Source organism: Plasmodium coatneyi, chromosome 4, assembly GCF_001680005.1.
Source record: "Plasmodium coatneyi strain Hackeri chromosome 4, complete sequence".
Taxonomy (NCBI): domain Eukaryota; phylum Apicomplexa; class Aconoidasida; order Haemosporida; family Plasmodiidae; genus Plasmodium; species Plasmodium coatneyi.
The window spans coordinates 1169173-1186452 of record NC_033559.1 but is presented as its reverse complement, the minus strand read 5'-3'; the positions used below and the strand labels follow the sequence as shown (position 1 = coordinate 1186452).

The 17280-nt window shown below is 40.4% G+C and overlaps 1 protein-coding gene across 1 annotated transcript; it reads left to right on the top strand.

Moving 5' to 3' along the window:
* Positions 1-13640: 13640 nt before the first annotated feature.
* Positions 13641-16823, top strand: PCOAH_00008550 (Uncharacterized protein; the record flags this gene model as incomplete). The annotated part of the gene is made up of 1 exon (XM_020057664.1): positions 13641-16823. One exon carries the CDS (start codon positions 13641-13643, stop codon positions 16821-16823), a length of 3183 nt encoding a protein of 1060 aa, XP_019913165.1.
* Positions 16824-17280: the final 457 nt, after the last annotated feature.

The following is a 17280-nucleotide window of genomic DNA, read 5'->3' as shown; positions in this document are numbered from 1 at the left end:
TCCTGTTCTTCTTGTTCTTGTAGATTGTATGTTATATATGGTGGAAGAATCTGTTGTTTCACCGATCGTGAAATTTGTTTCTCTTGAATATGCGGTAGGGGCTATTGTTGAACTGTCTGTTGCTAATGTGTCGTCAAAGTGATGACGTCCCGTTGTTGATCTTCGTCCTCTGCTTCTATTATTGCTTCTGCTGCTGATCCCAAAGGAGTCACTTATCCAGGAAGGTAGAAGATCATACTAAGAAATAGAAGGGGGAAGAGGAGGTGTTAGAGTGGAAAGAATATATATCTACATATATACATGAATATATATATGCACGTACATATGTATATATAGCATATGTATATATGCATATTTCAAATACATAGTGGTAATTGTATGTACTTACTTTATATAAAAAGAAAGCAGTCAGTGGTAATGCTCCTATTCCTACTATGGAAGAGATAGCAGCGGCGGCTGCCGTACTTATTCCTTCAGAACATGATAATTTTGCTAAGTCCCGACTGCAGTATGGCTTATATTTATCTTCAAAATCTTTACAGTAGTCATCAGTCTTACCACTACATTCCTTTTGCAGATTATCATAAGTTTGGAAAATGTCCTTCAGATAGTCCTTGAATTCTTCCGTGCATGAGTTGTGATAAGTTTTCAATCTTGTTTGAAATGTTCCATAGTCACGAGAGTGATCACATAGTTTTTTCCTTTGTTTGAAAAGATTCCTGTCCACTCTTTTGTCCATAGGTTTACATTCATTTTCCACCTTCAATTTCCCCCCTTCCTTTAATTCCTTCAATTTATTGTAAACCTGTTCCATAGTACTACGGAATAAAGCAGTATCAGTTGAATTCTTCCATAACATATCTCCTAGCCAATAATAGAAAAAGTCACATCGTAAACTGTAAGATGGATCCTGCGAACCCATTTTGGAGGTAGCACACCAGGCATCCATAATTTCCTCTACACGACTTTTAGCATCTCTATGATTTGATAATGTACTTTCTAATTGTACCTTCACATCATCTGTTTTAATGTTATACGTAGCACATTTACTTAGCTTTAAATTGAAATTCTCGTACACCTCCTTTGCGGGTAATTTGGTTAAATATGGGTCCTCCCCTCCCTATAAATATGTAATTGAGCAGAATGTGTTCATATATATATGTATTTTTCATGTACACCCTTTTGTTCTTTCCCCCCTTTAAAATTTTTTTTCTCTTCTTGTCTTTTTAATATTTTTTCCCCTTATTCTTTTTTATCCACCCTTTTTCAGGGTGCACCTTTCACGCTTGTCTCCCTTGTCCCGTTGTCCCCCTTGTCCGGTTCCTTCCTCCCTTTTCCGGTTTCTTTCCCCCCTTTTCCGGTTTCCTTCCCCCCTTTTCCGGTTTCCTTCCCCCCTTTTCCGGTTTCCTTCCCCCCTTGTCCGGTTTCCTTCCCCCCTTTTCCGGTTTCCTTCCCCCCTTGTCCGGTTTCCTTCCCCCCTTGTCCGGTTTCCTTCCCCCCTTGTCCGGTTTCCTTCCCCCCCTTGTCTGGTTCCTTTTCCCTTGTCCGGTTAACCCCCTCGTCCATTCTCCCCTTTTCCTCTTGGACCCCTTCTCCGGTTGGACTCCGGTTGTCCGGTTGGACCCCTCTACCGGATCATCCCCTTGTCAAGTTTTCCTCCTGTCCGGTTCACCCAGTCTCCGGATGGCCCATCTGCCAGAAATATTTCCTAACAGGCAGGAGCCTCATTTAATTCATCGTAGGTAACCCCCTGTCCGCGAGAAGCTTTACCTTTCAACAAGAAAAACTCTTCTCTTTTTAAACACCAGGCTATATTGTTGGATCCTAAACCCAAAATCCGAAGTCCTATATCCCTAAAACCGAAATGCGATTCCTATATCATAAACCTAAACACAAAATCTGATTCCTATACCCTAAAACTAAATCCGAAAACGGAATTCCTATACATTGAAACCTGAACTCTAAACCCGAAATCCAATATATATACACATTCAATCCTACAACCCACTACACGGAAGCCTGAACCAAAAGTACGAAATCCGACACCTTATACCAAAAACACTACTCACATACGCTAAACACTCAACCTAAAACCGAAAATCGATACCTAAACCGTGATCCCTAAACTCTAAATCCCATTCCTATACCTCAACCCTAAACCCTAAACCCGAAATCTGATTCCTAAACCCTGAACCCCACTCCTACACCATGATCCCCTCATTATAATACCCTTAATCCTTCCTTCCAGGCACCTAACACCGGTGCCCTCCTTCATTGAATTATGCCCTTCCTAGCCTTCCTAGAATATGGAGCATAGAAACTCAAAACAATTTGAAAAGATAACACCTTAACAACCTAAGTAGAAATACTAACCCTCCTACACACGTAAAAAAAAAAATACCACCCCTAACAACCTTTCACCTACCACCTAACAACCTTCCTTCCACCAACCACCCTACCACCACCCTAACAATCTTCCTTCTTCCTCGTTAGACCCTCCTTTTCTTCCTTCTCCTTATACCCCCTCCTTTCTTTCCTCCTCCTTAGACCCTCCCTTTCCTTCGTATTTATACCTTCCTTTTTTTCCCTCCTTAGACCCTTTCCTTCCCTAGACCTTCCTTTCCTTCGTATTTATACCTTCCTTTTTTTCCCTCCTTAGACCCTTTCCTTTCTTAGACCATCCTCTCTTCATTGTGAACATTAAATATTACATCAATAACATGTTTATATATTTATCCTAAAGAAGAAGGAATAATTTTCTATTATTGTTGTTGTTTGTTGTTGACGTAGTTGTTGTACTTACCTGGTTTAGGATAGAAGGAGAAGCATATTGCGGAGCACCCAGTTCGGGACCTCTTGCACTGTCCTGTAGTTGTGCTTCTCTTGCTTTTTTCTTTTTAGCAGCATCTGCTAAATGTTGTGCCGTATATTTCAATTGTAATGTAACGTTTTTATGAACTGCAATCTTCCCTGAAGTTGTTCCTTGCTCAGATGATAAGGTCAGTGGGTTCTGACTACTGTTCTCCCCATACTTGAACTTGAATTCCTTACAATATGGATCTTTGTCCCCTTTGCTTTTACAATCACTACTTAATGTTTCAAATGCTTGCTCCGCTTCCTGTAAATGTTTATAGTACCCTTCATCACAAGAATTGCCATGAGATTCTAGTTTCACCTTTATATCATCATAGTCATTAGAGAAGTCATTTACAATTTTCCAATAACTGAACATTGTCTGGCTAATTTCATTGGCGTCTTCGTATAGGAGTTTGCAATTGTTCTCAACGCCGAATGCTGGAAGTGTTTTATATATACATTGCATAGCACTTATAAATGAACTACCATTTGTAATTCCAGCACTTCTCCATACTAAATCCCCTAGCCAATAATAGAGGAAACCACAACGCACATCATAGTCCCCATCGACTCCAATCGCGGACGATACATGACACAAGCCTTTTGCAATATTCGCAGCTTCCTTTTTGATTTCAGAACACTCTTCCAACTGGGTCTTCACTCCTCCTTCTTTAGCGCTATATGGACAGGTAAATTCCTTCTTCTCGAACCTGTTATAGTATTTTACCTTAGAGCCCAACGTGCTTAAGTTTTTCTCCTGTAGAGTTAGTCGGGGAAGTGTATATATGTTCCCTCTGTATATTCTTTTATTCCTACTTTTATTACATTATGTAAATAAATTATTATTGTGCGCACACACATATATTTATGTATATACACTTTGAATAAAGGGAAGTTAACCGTCAGGAGTGGCTGCCCCTTTACTCCCACTGCAGCATGCTTCGATGCCTGTGTAGTGCATGTCGAACTGAGCAGTTTCTCCGGGTCGTATTGATCCAGCTTCTCCTGAAATTTCGCACAATACGGATCACTGAACTTCCCTGTACAGTCTGAGCGCACATTTTTATAGACTTTATCAATGTCCTGCACGTAGGTCTCATATTTTTGAACACACCCAGACCCACTACTCTGTAACTGGGTTTTTATTTCATTATAGTTATGCCAATAATCGAATACTATTTTCCTTGGAAAGAAAGTGTCCTTGTCTATACTGTCCTCTGTAATTTTGCAGTCATCATTAGTATTTAGCTTTTGGAGTTCGGCCCAAATTGCGTTCATAACGCTCGAAAATAAATTAGTGTCTGAACTGTCAGGTATTATACTCCCCAACCAGTAATTTAAAAAATTACAACGATCTTGGTACTGTGGATAATTATTGTCCACGTTAGACACAAAGCAGAAAGCATTTGCAATTTTAACAACATCACTTTTAACTTCACTATATCGCGTCAATGCACCGTCTATTCCAGCAAGCCAAGGATTCTCAGTACAACTACTTGCTCCATCTTCGAATTTACTATAATAGTTCTTATGGGAAGGTAATTCTTCCAAATCTTCCGGCTATAAATGGAATTCATTGAAATGTACATTTCTATATATTTTATACTCCTTCATTTAGTACATTACATGCATAAATTACTATATGCGTGTATTATGTATTTATGCATTCACTTTTAAATAAGAGCATAACCGGCAAGGACGGTTCTGTAGTTTCTGCTGGTGCCGTTTCTGACATTTCTTATGTATATTTTTGTATATAATATTAATTTATATGTTATACAATATTCATATAATTAGAAAAAAGAGAAGTATGTATACCCTTGGCTGTTCTATCATCATTAGTATATACCAAAATTTTCTCCTATTCCATGCTCATTTCTTATGGTTCAAAAGATAACATATACACACACACACACATGTATTAAATTAGCACATATAAATATAATTAAGGCATAAAAATGTAGGAACGAGTAGAGGAAGGAAGTAAAACAAAAAAGAGGAAGTGAGCAAATTTTTTAGCTTCTTCCTTATTTATTTATTACATTATTGTTCCCTGTACTTGATTACTCAAAACATTATACTAATATTTATCTTACTCCCCTATTGTACACATGAGAGAACGCAAACATCCTTCCTTCTGAACAAAATTTCTTCCGGATATAATATTAATTTATATTACTTTACCCTTTTTAAAAGGGTTGTTCATTAAGAATTATTAGTGCAAATAAAGTTCCTATAGAGGAAGCACACACCTCCCCTCCCCCCTCCACTCTATCATTGATTAGTAGGAGCAATTTTTTCCTTTTGCTTCACTCCTTCCTTAAACAATCCTTTCCATCTCTTCCCATCTTTTTCTTTATGAGATATAAGTATATTTTAAGTAGACCATACGAACTATATATTCTCATAGATGAGTTAACTGAGTTCTCTTTTCCTCATTTAACATTATATTTTATATATTCACGTACTTCGTTCCCTCCTTTTGCTTCTATCTTGATAATTACATTATAAATAGCTTTCCCATGAGATGAAGATGTGCACCATGCATTACATACACTTCACCCATTTCTTTTTCTTAATGCATATTACATTTTACACAAAAATGTGCTCCTTCTTTTATATTTTACCCCATAAATATGATTAACGGAGGTTACGAAGTTGAGCACGTTTTGGAGGCGTTAAATAACATCAAAAAACTGAAGAGAGTTGTATGGGTTCACGGGTCCAGGGTTCTTGGTTTAGCGTTTAGGGTTCAGCGTAGAGCTGTTAGGGGTTAGTGTTTAGGGCTTACGGTTTAGGGTTTAATGTTCAGGGTTTAGGGTTTTAGGGTCTACGTTTTAAGGTTTAGGTTTCCACATATATCCTATAGGTTTTAGCTTTTAGTGTGTAGGGCGTAGAGTGTAGGATTCATTGTTTATCATGTAGAATTCAGGGTTCAGTGTTAAGGGTTTAAGGTTCAGGGTTTAGGTTTTAGGGTTTAGGGTTTATATTTAAGGATTTAAACATACAAGGTTTTAGGAATCATGGTGTAGGGTTCACCGTCTGGCGTTTACGGTTTAGAGGTTCAGGGTTTAGGTTTGAGTGTTCAAGATTTAGGCTTTAGGTTTTATGGTTTAGGGTTCAGCGTTTAGGAGTTCAGGGTTCAGCATTTAGGATTTATATTTCAAACTTCAGGACTCAGGCCTTAGGATTCAAGTTCTAGTATTTAGGGATTATCTAGAAAAATATAGATTTGTAATGGATGCACTCCTCCTGTATATTCTACGTTCCTCTTAGTCTAAACACTGAACCCTCAACCCTAAAGTACGACCTAAAGCATAAACTATAAAACCTAAAACCTAAACTATAAAACCTAAACCCTAAACTCTGAACCCTAAACCCAGAACCCTAAACCCCAAAACACTGAACCCTCAACCCTGAAACTCTAAACCGTAAACTCTAAACTCCAAACCCTAAAATCGAAATACCAATTCCTATACACAGAACCATAAAACCTAATACCTAAGGTCTAAGCCATGAAACCCTAAATCCTAAAACCAGTACTCCTGAACACTGACCCCTGAACACCTGTATCCTGAACCCTAAACCTAAACCCTGAAACATAAAACCTAAAGTCTAAATCTTGAACCCTGAACCCTAAAACCTAAACCTTGAACCCTGAACCCTAAACCCTGAACCCTAAACACTGAATCTTCAGCCCTAAATCCTTAACCTGAACCCCTAAATACTGAACTCTAAATTCTACAGCGTAAACCGTAAAAACTAAACACTTAATCGCACTTTCAGACAATGAACACTGATCCCTAAACCCTTAATCATACTCTCACATCCTGAGCCCTAAACCATAAGCCCTATAACCCTAAGCCCTATAACCCTAAGCCCTGATCGCTTGAACCCTAAACCCTGAAATCCTAAACCCTGAAACGCTAAACCCTAAACCCCAAATTCTGGATCTTGAATCATGAGTGCAGTTATGAAAGAAGGGAAGAAAAGGGTGTAGATATAAAATAATGTGTAGAATACAGCATGGAATTTATAAAAAAAAAAAAAAGGCAAGCTCAGATGGAGGAATATACATATTTTGTGTATAGGTGGGTTAAAATATAACTTAGAAAGGGGTAAAAAGATGTAAGAAGGAAAATTACTATTACTAAAGGGTCTTAAATGAAAGAAGAATGGAAAGGTGTATAATGCAAGCAACTTAATTATGAAGGATATATACAATTTTTCTTCTCTATAATATATAATACTCATATTATTCCTGTTCTTTTCTATCATGCTTGCTGTGCACATTTTATAAATATATGTGTGCTCCTATTCCACTACATATTCGTAAATGTGCAAATTACGGAATGGAAGAAGAGGTTCTCTATGCATATATGATCTATACTACATATATGTTAGCAATTTATAAAATTTTGTTAAATGAAGAGGAGAGAATGCATCAATAATAAATATAGAAATTTTTTGCCTAAAGAAGTAAGTGCCATTATTATGTATACTCAAAATGAAGAAGGTTGAGTAATAATATAACCTTTCGGGTATGGACTTACATTATACATTGATATAATGAACAAATAGGGGATATATGCGTAACCTGATTCCTCCCCGTCATTATATTATTACAGCACATTCTTTTACATGTTCATCTTTAATTATATTTGAACTTATGTAATGACTTTGATACATATACGTATATGTGTTCTGTCACTGTTTGAAAAAAATTGAAAGGAAAGCACAATATGAAATGGAAGGAATAAGAAAGTAAAAGCTTAATATGTGCTTGTTTTTTCTATAATCATTATAAGGAACAAATCAAAAATGTTCCCACACATATATGTTTATTACCTTATAAGCGAAGAACGCATTTTAACATGAATTCATTATATACCAAAAAAATGTACATATGCTGCAGGGAAAATGTCGAAAGAGGTAGGGGTCCGTTCTCTTTTCTTTACAACATGAGTAGTTATATATTATGTATTTAATATTTTATGTGCACATAATATAATAGGAATATAGGAATGTACATACATATTGCCAATTACATTTCATACATAGGACTGCAATGTGAATACATTACCTTCCAAACAAATGTATAATAAGTTCAATAATGGCGAACAAACATGTAAGGAGAGCAGCACATGGATATCAGGAATAGAGGATATTTTAAGTGGTAAATTAAGGGAATTTGAGCCTGGTGGACAATGTAATAATAAGACAACATGTGCCACTAAAATTGCCAATGGATGGTGTTCCATATCTAAAGTGAATACGAAGGAGGGGAAGCCACCCTGTTCAACAATATGTGACTTCTTCTATTTTTGGCTTGGGGACATATTATGTAATAAATGGGGATCAAGTTCTTCATTTAAGGATACTATGCAGCAAATCTATAGTAAATTGAACGGTGTGTCCAACAACGGTCCATGTAGTTATGGAACTATTGACAATACTAATGACAGAAACTTCTTCAAGAGGAGAAAAAAGGTCTTTGACTATTATTATGATTACCGAACTATATGGAAACAACTAAAACAAAATGGAGGCCCCTCCTGTGCAGATAAATATGAACAATACCTAACTGGTGATAAGGAAAATAGTTTAGATGGTGGTGCTGAAGACGCTTATAAACAAATGCAAGCAAGCTGTCCCGATAATGGGGGTAATGATAAGTTCTGTACAGATTTCTGGAAGAAGAACTTCAAACGTACTGGTGGGAAAAATATCCCGCAACCATCAAAATTTAAAGATGGAGCAGTTCCTGAAGGGGACCCTCCATCAGAAGAAGGGGGAGAAACGGATCAGGATCTCCTTTCCTGTTTCGCACCAAAACCCAAACCAAACCCCAATCCAAATCAAGCCGGTAGTAGTGGTTCTTTTAGTGATGCTGGTAGTGGTAGTTTTGCTAGCAGCATCGCACCTGCTGCGGTCTCCGGTGGCCTTGCCGCAATTGGACTACCAGCAATTGCTGCATTCCTTTTTTACAAGGTAAGCACCAACACCGCAGTATTACCACCATCTGACCACCCCTATCAACCTTCCTTCCACCTACCACCATCCCTAACAACCTTCCCTTCCACCCCTAACACAACCTTCCATTTTTCCAACCTACCACCCCTAACAACCATTCTTTCACCAACCATCCACCTAACAATCATTCCTTCCTTCCACCCTACCACCTAACAACCCACCTAGCACCAGCCACCCTAACAACCCACCTAGCACCAGCCACCCTAACAACCCACCTAGCACCAGCCACCCTAACAACCCACCTAGCACCAGCCACCCTAACAACCCATCTACCACCTACCACCAGCCACCCTAACAACCCATCTACCACCTACCACCAGCCACCCTAACAACCCATCTACCACCTACCACCAGCCACCCTAACAACCCATCTACCACCTACCACCAGCCACCCTAACAACCCATCTACCACCTACCACCAGCCACCCTAACAACCCATCTACCACCTACCACCAGCCACCCTAACAACCCATCTACCACCTACCACCAGCCACCCTTACAACCCATCTACCACCAACCACCCCTTTCTTTTTTTTTTTTAGTATAAACCATTCTTCCAGAATAAACATAACCACTCTGGAAGTAATAGAAAAAGAAGATCTACCAGGAGCACCTTCGACACACTCACAGAAGACGCGTTAACAGAACTTTCTACAGTAGTTTCAACAATAGGTTCTACGGATGAATCTACCGTATATGGTGGGCAAACATCCAGAGGAAGGAACAATAGAAGAGAAGGAAACAGGAATATTCCTTATCAACGTATGTAATGTAACACCTGGATGGTAACATTGAATGTAATGTTTCCTTCCTGGAAGAAGTATAAATTAACGCGGAGTTCATGCAATCCCAAAGCAGATTGATATATGTTTCTTTCCTTCTTTTTTATTTTCTCTCTTTTTTGTTTTGTATGGAAGTGTTTACCTTCATGTGTAATCAATATAAGTGGAAGAAAGGATTTTTTTCCCCACTTTATTTTGATTTGTTTGGTAAAATTTTCTTTATCTAAGAAGATCCAAAATATATGTTCAGTAAAATTTTTTTTTTTTTGGTTATAGGTTTTCTTTACCTTCATAATTCTTTTTTTCCCATCCTTTTTTTTAAAATATATAAATACTTTCCTGTAAGGGTCAGTACCTTCCTTTTTTTTTTTTTTTTTTTTATGTTCCGCGCCTTTTTTGGAAGTACCTTATCTCAAGTTGTTATTTAAACATACAAATGGAAGGAAGGGAAAAAAAGAAAGAAATATGAAGAAAAGGAATGGAGGAAAAAAGAAAGTGTCTCTTTGCTCTTTCCATACACTGTATATATAAAATGTGCGCGGTCATTTATTTTTCCTTCCTCCGGGTGGGAGGGAAGAACATTGCCCTTCCTTCCTTTCCCCTTCTAAGTGTTACACAACGACGGTGTTACATGTTTTGATAACCTACCATCCCGTGCCCCCGCGTTATTATTTACTCTTCTTTCCCTTTTTCTGGTTGGCTGTCCTTGGGTAGACGATCTTGTGTGCGCCACAGATCGTACTGTGGGATCAAACGTGGAACCTGTTTCCGAACTTGTTGTGAAATTCACTGTGGAAGTTTCTTTTAATTCATCAAAGTGGTGATGTTCAGTGGATCTTTTTTTTCTGTTCTTTCCATTGCTACCGTGGTTGTTGTTTAATCCAAGAGTGCTACTTATCCATGAAGATAATGCAAAATACTAAAAGGAAAGAAGGAAAGGAAGAAGGCCTCTAAGGAGGAAGGTTGTTAGGTGGGTGGTAGGATGGAAGGTTGTTAGGGTTGGTCGGTGGAAGGAAAGGAATGTGACCTTGTGTTTAGCTTTTTTAGGGCATAAGAACAACAATATGGCCTGCTCCTTAGCTGTTTAGGAAAGTGTATTGATCTAATGCTTGCAGATCAAAAAAAAAAAAAAAAAAAAAAAAAGAAAGAAGGAAAGAAATAAAAGAAAGTAAGGAAGAATGAAAGGACGAAAGGAAGGAAAAAAAAGAATAATAAGGAAAAAAAAAAAAAAATTACAAACGGAATAATGGAAGAATGGTTCAATGGCAAAATGGTAAAACGGACAAGCAATACCCTAAATAAAGGAAAAAATAAAATAAAGCGAACGTAGAATTGAACGAGTCGATTTATCCCGCTCGGCATACGTGCGTATAGTATATACTGATCTGCAAATAGGTAGAGGTTTTTTATTTAAAATATATGGAGTGACTTAGTTAACCTGACCATAAGCGCGCAGAGTATTAACAAACCCGCGTAATCGTGCCTTAATTTAATTACATATGCATATGTCCCATGGCTGTTAAGAAAAGGGGCCAGTGGATGAGGCATTCTTTTTTCTGGTGATTTGCCCAAGCAATGTATAGCATGTATAATATAATATCATGTGCATATGTACAACGTAACATAAGCACGTAATAATACATGCATACATATATTATTCGTACGTATCATTATGCCGGCACTGGTATTATTATAACGCGCAAGAAATAGGTATCGCTCCCCCGCAAGAAAAAAACATATGCGCGAGGGCAAAGGGAGAAAAAAAAAATTCCGCAAACGTATTATGCTCAGTTACGCGTAGCATGATATATAGCCTTGCGTACCGCGCTTTCTCATGACTCATTTGACTTCGGGATTCACTGCCCTTTTACATTTACATTTTTTTATAATTTTGAAAATTTGAAAAATATTTGTAAAAGCGGAAAAAATGCGAAAAAACGCATGACTATCTTTTTTAAAAAAAAAAAAAAAAAGGCCATTAAAAAAAAAGGGGTGCCCCTATACAGAGAGAAGCACGTACTATATGTATAGCGCTATGTATCAAACTGCGCCTACAAACCCTTTCGTAGGTATGTGGACACGCTTTTATACATACCTCATACATATATATGTACATTTGTACGCGTTGTTTGTTTGTTTGTTTGTATTTTTTTTTTTTTTTTTTTTTTATGCGCTTCACGTGGCCGTAGGCACTTGAGCACAGTCGTAGCGGCCACCGTCTATGCATATATTTATATATGCGTAGAACATGCATATGGTTAAATGGACGTATAGGCGAGGTATACCTACCTACCCCCTCAATTGCGTTCTGCACAACAGGCTTCCACGGCGTAACGTGGCGGCGAGTGTGCCCCGTATGCACCTTTGCAGGGATGCGCACCCGCTTTTGAGGTGTTGAGGGCATAAGTATATAATAAGGACATCTTTTTGTATTTGCCCATTTGTATATGTGCGTGCGCCTACAACGAGTTCGCTGGGCACATACCCTGCCGTTAGTGTAGGATAAACCGTGCTTACGTGGATGCATCCACATGTACATTTTCATCCGTATACATTGCGCATATATGCCTTCTGTTCTGTCCAGGGAGCCAATCACTCTGCTCTGCATTTTGATGAGAGAAAAAAAAAAAAAAAAAAAAAAAAAAAAGGAGATGATCCGCTTGGCGTCCCTCCTCTCCCAAACCATCACGTCAGGGGAATTCCACCACAAGGAGTTCTACCCTACCCCCATTTTGTGCACCACTATCACCCCTTTCAACCCATTTCGCTTCCCCTCCATGGGCGTTTTATTTATTTTTTTTTTTTTTCTTCCCTTTGTTTGTTTCTAACCGTTAGTTTACCCTGCATGTGTACCATATGCGCAGCTAACGAGTTCTTGTTGCGAATTAATTTAAAAAAATACCCACGCACGTGTCTGTTCCTGTGGGTTTGTATTCTTTGTCTGCGCAGGCGCCGAGGTCACATATGACATATGCCCAGAGGCAATGTTCTATGTGTGCACGTCGTGTAGCTTGTAACGCACTGCTCTCATGCTATGACTAGAGCGGTTCTGTCGCCTGGTAGGTCCGTTATTTTGCCGTTTCTTCTTTTCAAAAGATTTCAGGTCGTTTCCTTTTTGCACAACTTCCGCTCCATTTTTCTCTCATTCGTCTTCTCCTTCCGCGCCTCTTCTTCCTTTTTTTTTTTTTTTTTTTTTTTTTACACCCCGTGACGCATTCACCTAAAATGTGGAGGAGGGGCGAGCACCAAACAGGAGAGGACAAAAAGAAGGGGACAAGGGGCACAACTCTACCTTGGAACTTTTGTTTTTGTGTTTAATTGGAGTAGTTGCTTTGTTTCATGAGCTAGTCATTCTTGCACAGGGGGAGGATATCCTGCGCGCATAAACACACACACGTGCAAATAGTCTTACGTGTAGACATATATACGCACATACTTATATATACACTTGTGCTTCCATTTTGTGTTTCCATTTTGTGCCTTTGTTTGTGTACCCACCATTCCGGGATAGGACAACCACCGAAAATCTCACAACACGGCGTAGAACCTGCCGTCTGCTTCCATTTTTTATGACGCTCTCCTTTTCTTCCGCTGAGCGGAGTTTGTGCCTATCAATTTGTTCACTTAATAATTAAATTTTCTTTTCTTCCAATTGCCCGCTTATTGGCAGTTCGTGCTGCTTTATAATATTTTCCCTGCACATTTTTGTTCCCATTTGACGCTCCATTTTTGAGTTATACCGTTTCCCCACGCGGTGACGAGGGGAAGGAGTAGCTCCCCACACGTATGATGCGACTTTGCATATGTGTATGCATGTATGAGATGTACCCATGCTGACACGTGTCTGTGGACACACTTCCCCTAGGGTACCTTAAAAAGAAATAGTGCTCAAGGGAGCGTAGACCGTTGCCATCACCACATTGATGGTGTTTTAACGATTAAAAAAAAATAATAAATAAAAGGAAAAAAATGACAGAAGGACACAAAGAAAGTGTAGACGAGAACCCATACAAGGAAGACCCAATTGACTGCTACAAGGAGGAACATGAGGAACACGAGAAAAACGAGTTGGACAAGTACCTAATAAAAGTGGGAGACATTACTGCAAAGAGTAACTTCATTGAAAAGAAAGGTTTTTGCAAATCCAAGTATGACCTTGTCATGGCAGATTCAAATTCAACGACGACGGAGGAAGTTTCTTGTCCTTTCCCCCTCGAGGGGAAGGGCTACGATAAGGACACTATGCAAATTTCGGAGGAAGGAGAGTACGGGAATGCTTTCCAGGACCTTCTGCTGGATGATCAACAATCCACCAAAGTTGGAAATGGGGAAAGTAGCGGCAGGAGTGGTAGCAGCAGCGGAAGGAGTTCCGGGGGAAGAAGCGAAGGAGGAGGCACCGGAAACGGTAGCGTGAGTAGTAGCATCGGCAAAAACGCTTGGCCTGTGGGAAATGCCACGGAGAGTGCGCGCAAAATGGACGCACCGAAATTTTCTGACGATAAAGATTTATACCCAGTTGCAAACGGCAAACTGACAAGAAGTAGCGAACCTTTTTTAATTAGCACAAATGAAATGAGTAAAGGGAAGGAGAACCAGTGCGATAATTTATCCGCCGTTAAGACCCCCACGAATGGTAGCATTGCCGACCAGACGAATGGGACGTTGAACGATTATGCATCTGTGCAAAGTGGAAAAGAAAACGAACACAATAACCACAGTCCGAGGCAGAATACACACGTGACGGAGTTGCCAAATGAAGGCACCAATTCGTTACGCCAACATGTCTACCCGTCGTACGTCTCGAATCCAATGAACCCTGTGAACAGTAGGAATAATGCCCTCCATATGTTTAACGGGCCCACTACGGTCACAACAGTTGGAGGACAGAAAAACCTTGGACCAGAGGGAGATTATACGAGGATGATCCTTCGAGGAAATAGCAACCATACCAATTGTGTGCATAAGAGTGGAAATAAAAATGGCCTTAACGTTTTGCACTTGAAGAATGGGGGCCGGTGTGCTGCACATGGGGTGAGTCAGGAAAGCAGGGGGGGAAGCCCCTCCGTGGGAAGTGCTGTCAAAGTGATTAGAGGAACGACCGATCTGGAAAGGTTCGTTGGAAGCGTGAATAGTGGGAGAAGCATAAACGGAGTGATAAATCAGGAAGTGACTCAAAACGGAGAAATCGTGAGAAATGTGCACAGCGTGAGAAGTGCCAGCAGCTGGAGAGGCACCAAAGGGGGTACGCACAGCTTGGCCTTCAACGGAGTAGGCAATAATTTGCGGAACGTTAGTCGGACGGAAAATTTGAAAAGTTCAAGTAGGCAGAACAGCGGCATGTACCACCTGAGTGTAAGGATGAACAAGCTGAGGAGTAGTACGGCTGTGTTCAGTGACCCGGGGGAGGCGCCCCCCCTGTTGGCCGTGAAGACAATGCCACCAGTGCAGGTAGTACCGTCAGTACAGACAATTACACCAGTACAGGTAATACCGACAGTACAGACAGTGCCACCAGTACAGGTAATACCGACCGTTCAAACAGTGCCACTCTTGCATGGTACACACCCAATCCATGCAAACGCGCCAAGCACCCCCAAGAACCCCGTCCATCTGCTGGAAGGGAACCTAAATTACAACCCCAAAGTTGAGGATAAAAAGAAACTAACCAATGTAAGTGGGGGAGACGTAAAACTTGCAGCGATGACGAATCCCCATGTGAAGAGCAGCGTGGAGAACGCAAACGTGAGGTTGAATTTGAGCAGGCCTCTGATTAGAGGCAGTTTAGGTGGTGGCCATGCGGTGGTGGATTCGTTTAGGGAAAGCCCCCATCGCGTAGGCAGAAATCTCAACCTTATAGGCGTGAGTTTCGACAGGGACATCGGTCCGCACTTCCAGGGGGTGGTGATCGGTCCCAGTGGCGGCCGCGTCCCATGCAGTGCGATACCCATCCGAGGAGACCCTACAAGAGGCATCTTCCACGGAGGTATCAACGGAGGTGTCAGCGTAAACGTGAACGTACCGTTTAGTGGACCATTTAGTGGAATCGTTGGTAGGGACTTCCCCGTGCACACGTGCAAAGGAGGAGGGGGGATAAAAAGCCCAAGCGACACCGGCTGCGGTGGTTCCGATAGTTACGGTAGTTGCGCTACTTGCGCTACTTGCGGGATGGTCATGTTGAAAAATCTGTCTAGCAGACAGAGAGGTTTAACCGGGCCATATAAAAAAGTAAATGAAGAAACATGCAACATGCTAAAAGGTATGGTACGGAGGAGGCATTTCATTGGCTACAATCAAATGAACAACTGGATTGGTCCTTTGGAGAGCAAATGTCGGGGGAAGATTGATTGGATGGGACCATCCGCAGCGTCCTCCCGGAGGAGTAGTGGCATATTCAAGCCAAACGAAAAGGTCAACAAGGAAAAGGAAATGCAGCTACTAGATATAATGATTAAGGAAGCAAATAAAACACTGAGTGAAAAAAAAAAAAAAAACCAATTAACCAAATTTGAAATAAAAGCCTTCCTTCTTAACACATTGAAGGCCATAGGAATTGTACAAGCCAAGTGGAAGCTCAAGGACTTTGGGATGCATTTCTGGTTCCACATCAAGTCTATCGAAAAGGAAAGGGACCTCAATTTTTATGTAAAGTTTTTCGATTCCCTCTTTCAAATAATCACAGGGAAAGGAATTCATTTCCAACCAAACGACGTAAACTTGCTTGTCAATCTTTTCAAGGAGTTCCATATCTACGACTGTAAAAATATTTTCAGGACAAGTTTAAAAGTACTGAACCGGTACGCCAAGAGGAACTTCAAGGACTTTTCCATTCTGGACAATGCAGAGGACATCCTGGATGTGAACAAGGCGCTGTTGCAAGGAATGGAGGGGGAGACAGGAGGAGGAGGCGCTGACACACCCACCTCTGTTGATATCACTCCCGTTGATGCCGCCGGAGGGGATACCAGTGCTGGCACACCCAGTCGAGCCCCCCCGAGTAGTAACAACTTCTTTGACTTCCTATTCAGTTCGATCAAAGAAAATCACGACGCGCTGCAGAAAGTGGGGCAGGAGAAGTTGTACCTCTCGAACATATTTGCCAATTTTAACGAGTTGAACTATGGCCAACTGTTTCATTTGTTCATGAGGAAATGAAGACGAATGGGAAGCCAAACAGGAGGGAGAGTGCCCATTTGACCGATCTGACTCATTTGGCCCATTTGCCCATTTTCACACGAGTGTGCCTTTTTTTGTTTTTTTAAACTGCCATCTTTATGTGCAACTTCACGAGGTGAAGTGCGCGTGTGTGTTTCTCCATTTAGGAACATGCTTTTTCCTACGCGCCATTGTTTTGTTTGCCTGCGAGCACCGCCCCTTGGGTTAGTTACTCCTCTGTCTGTAACACTTACATGCCCTGTGCACTGCGTCCCGCTTAATCATCGAATGTGTAGGCACGTGCGTATGTTGTGTTATTTAGTTTACCCCTTTTCTTTTTTTTAAATGTACAACAACGCAGTGAGCCAACAATTAAAAAACAACACCTTTCGTTTGTCCAAAGAGGAGGCGCTCCTCAAGGAAAAAAAAAAAAATTCATATACATATATATGTATGT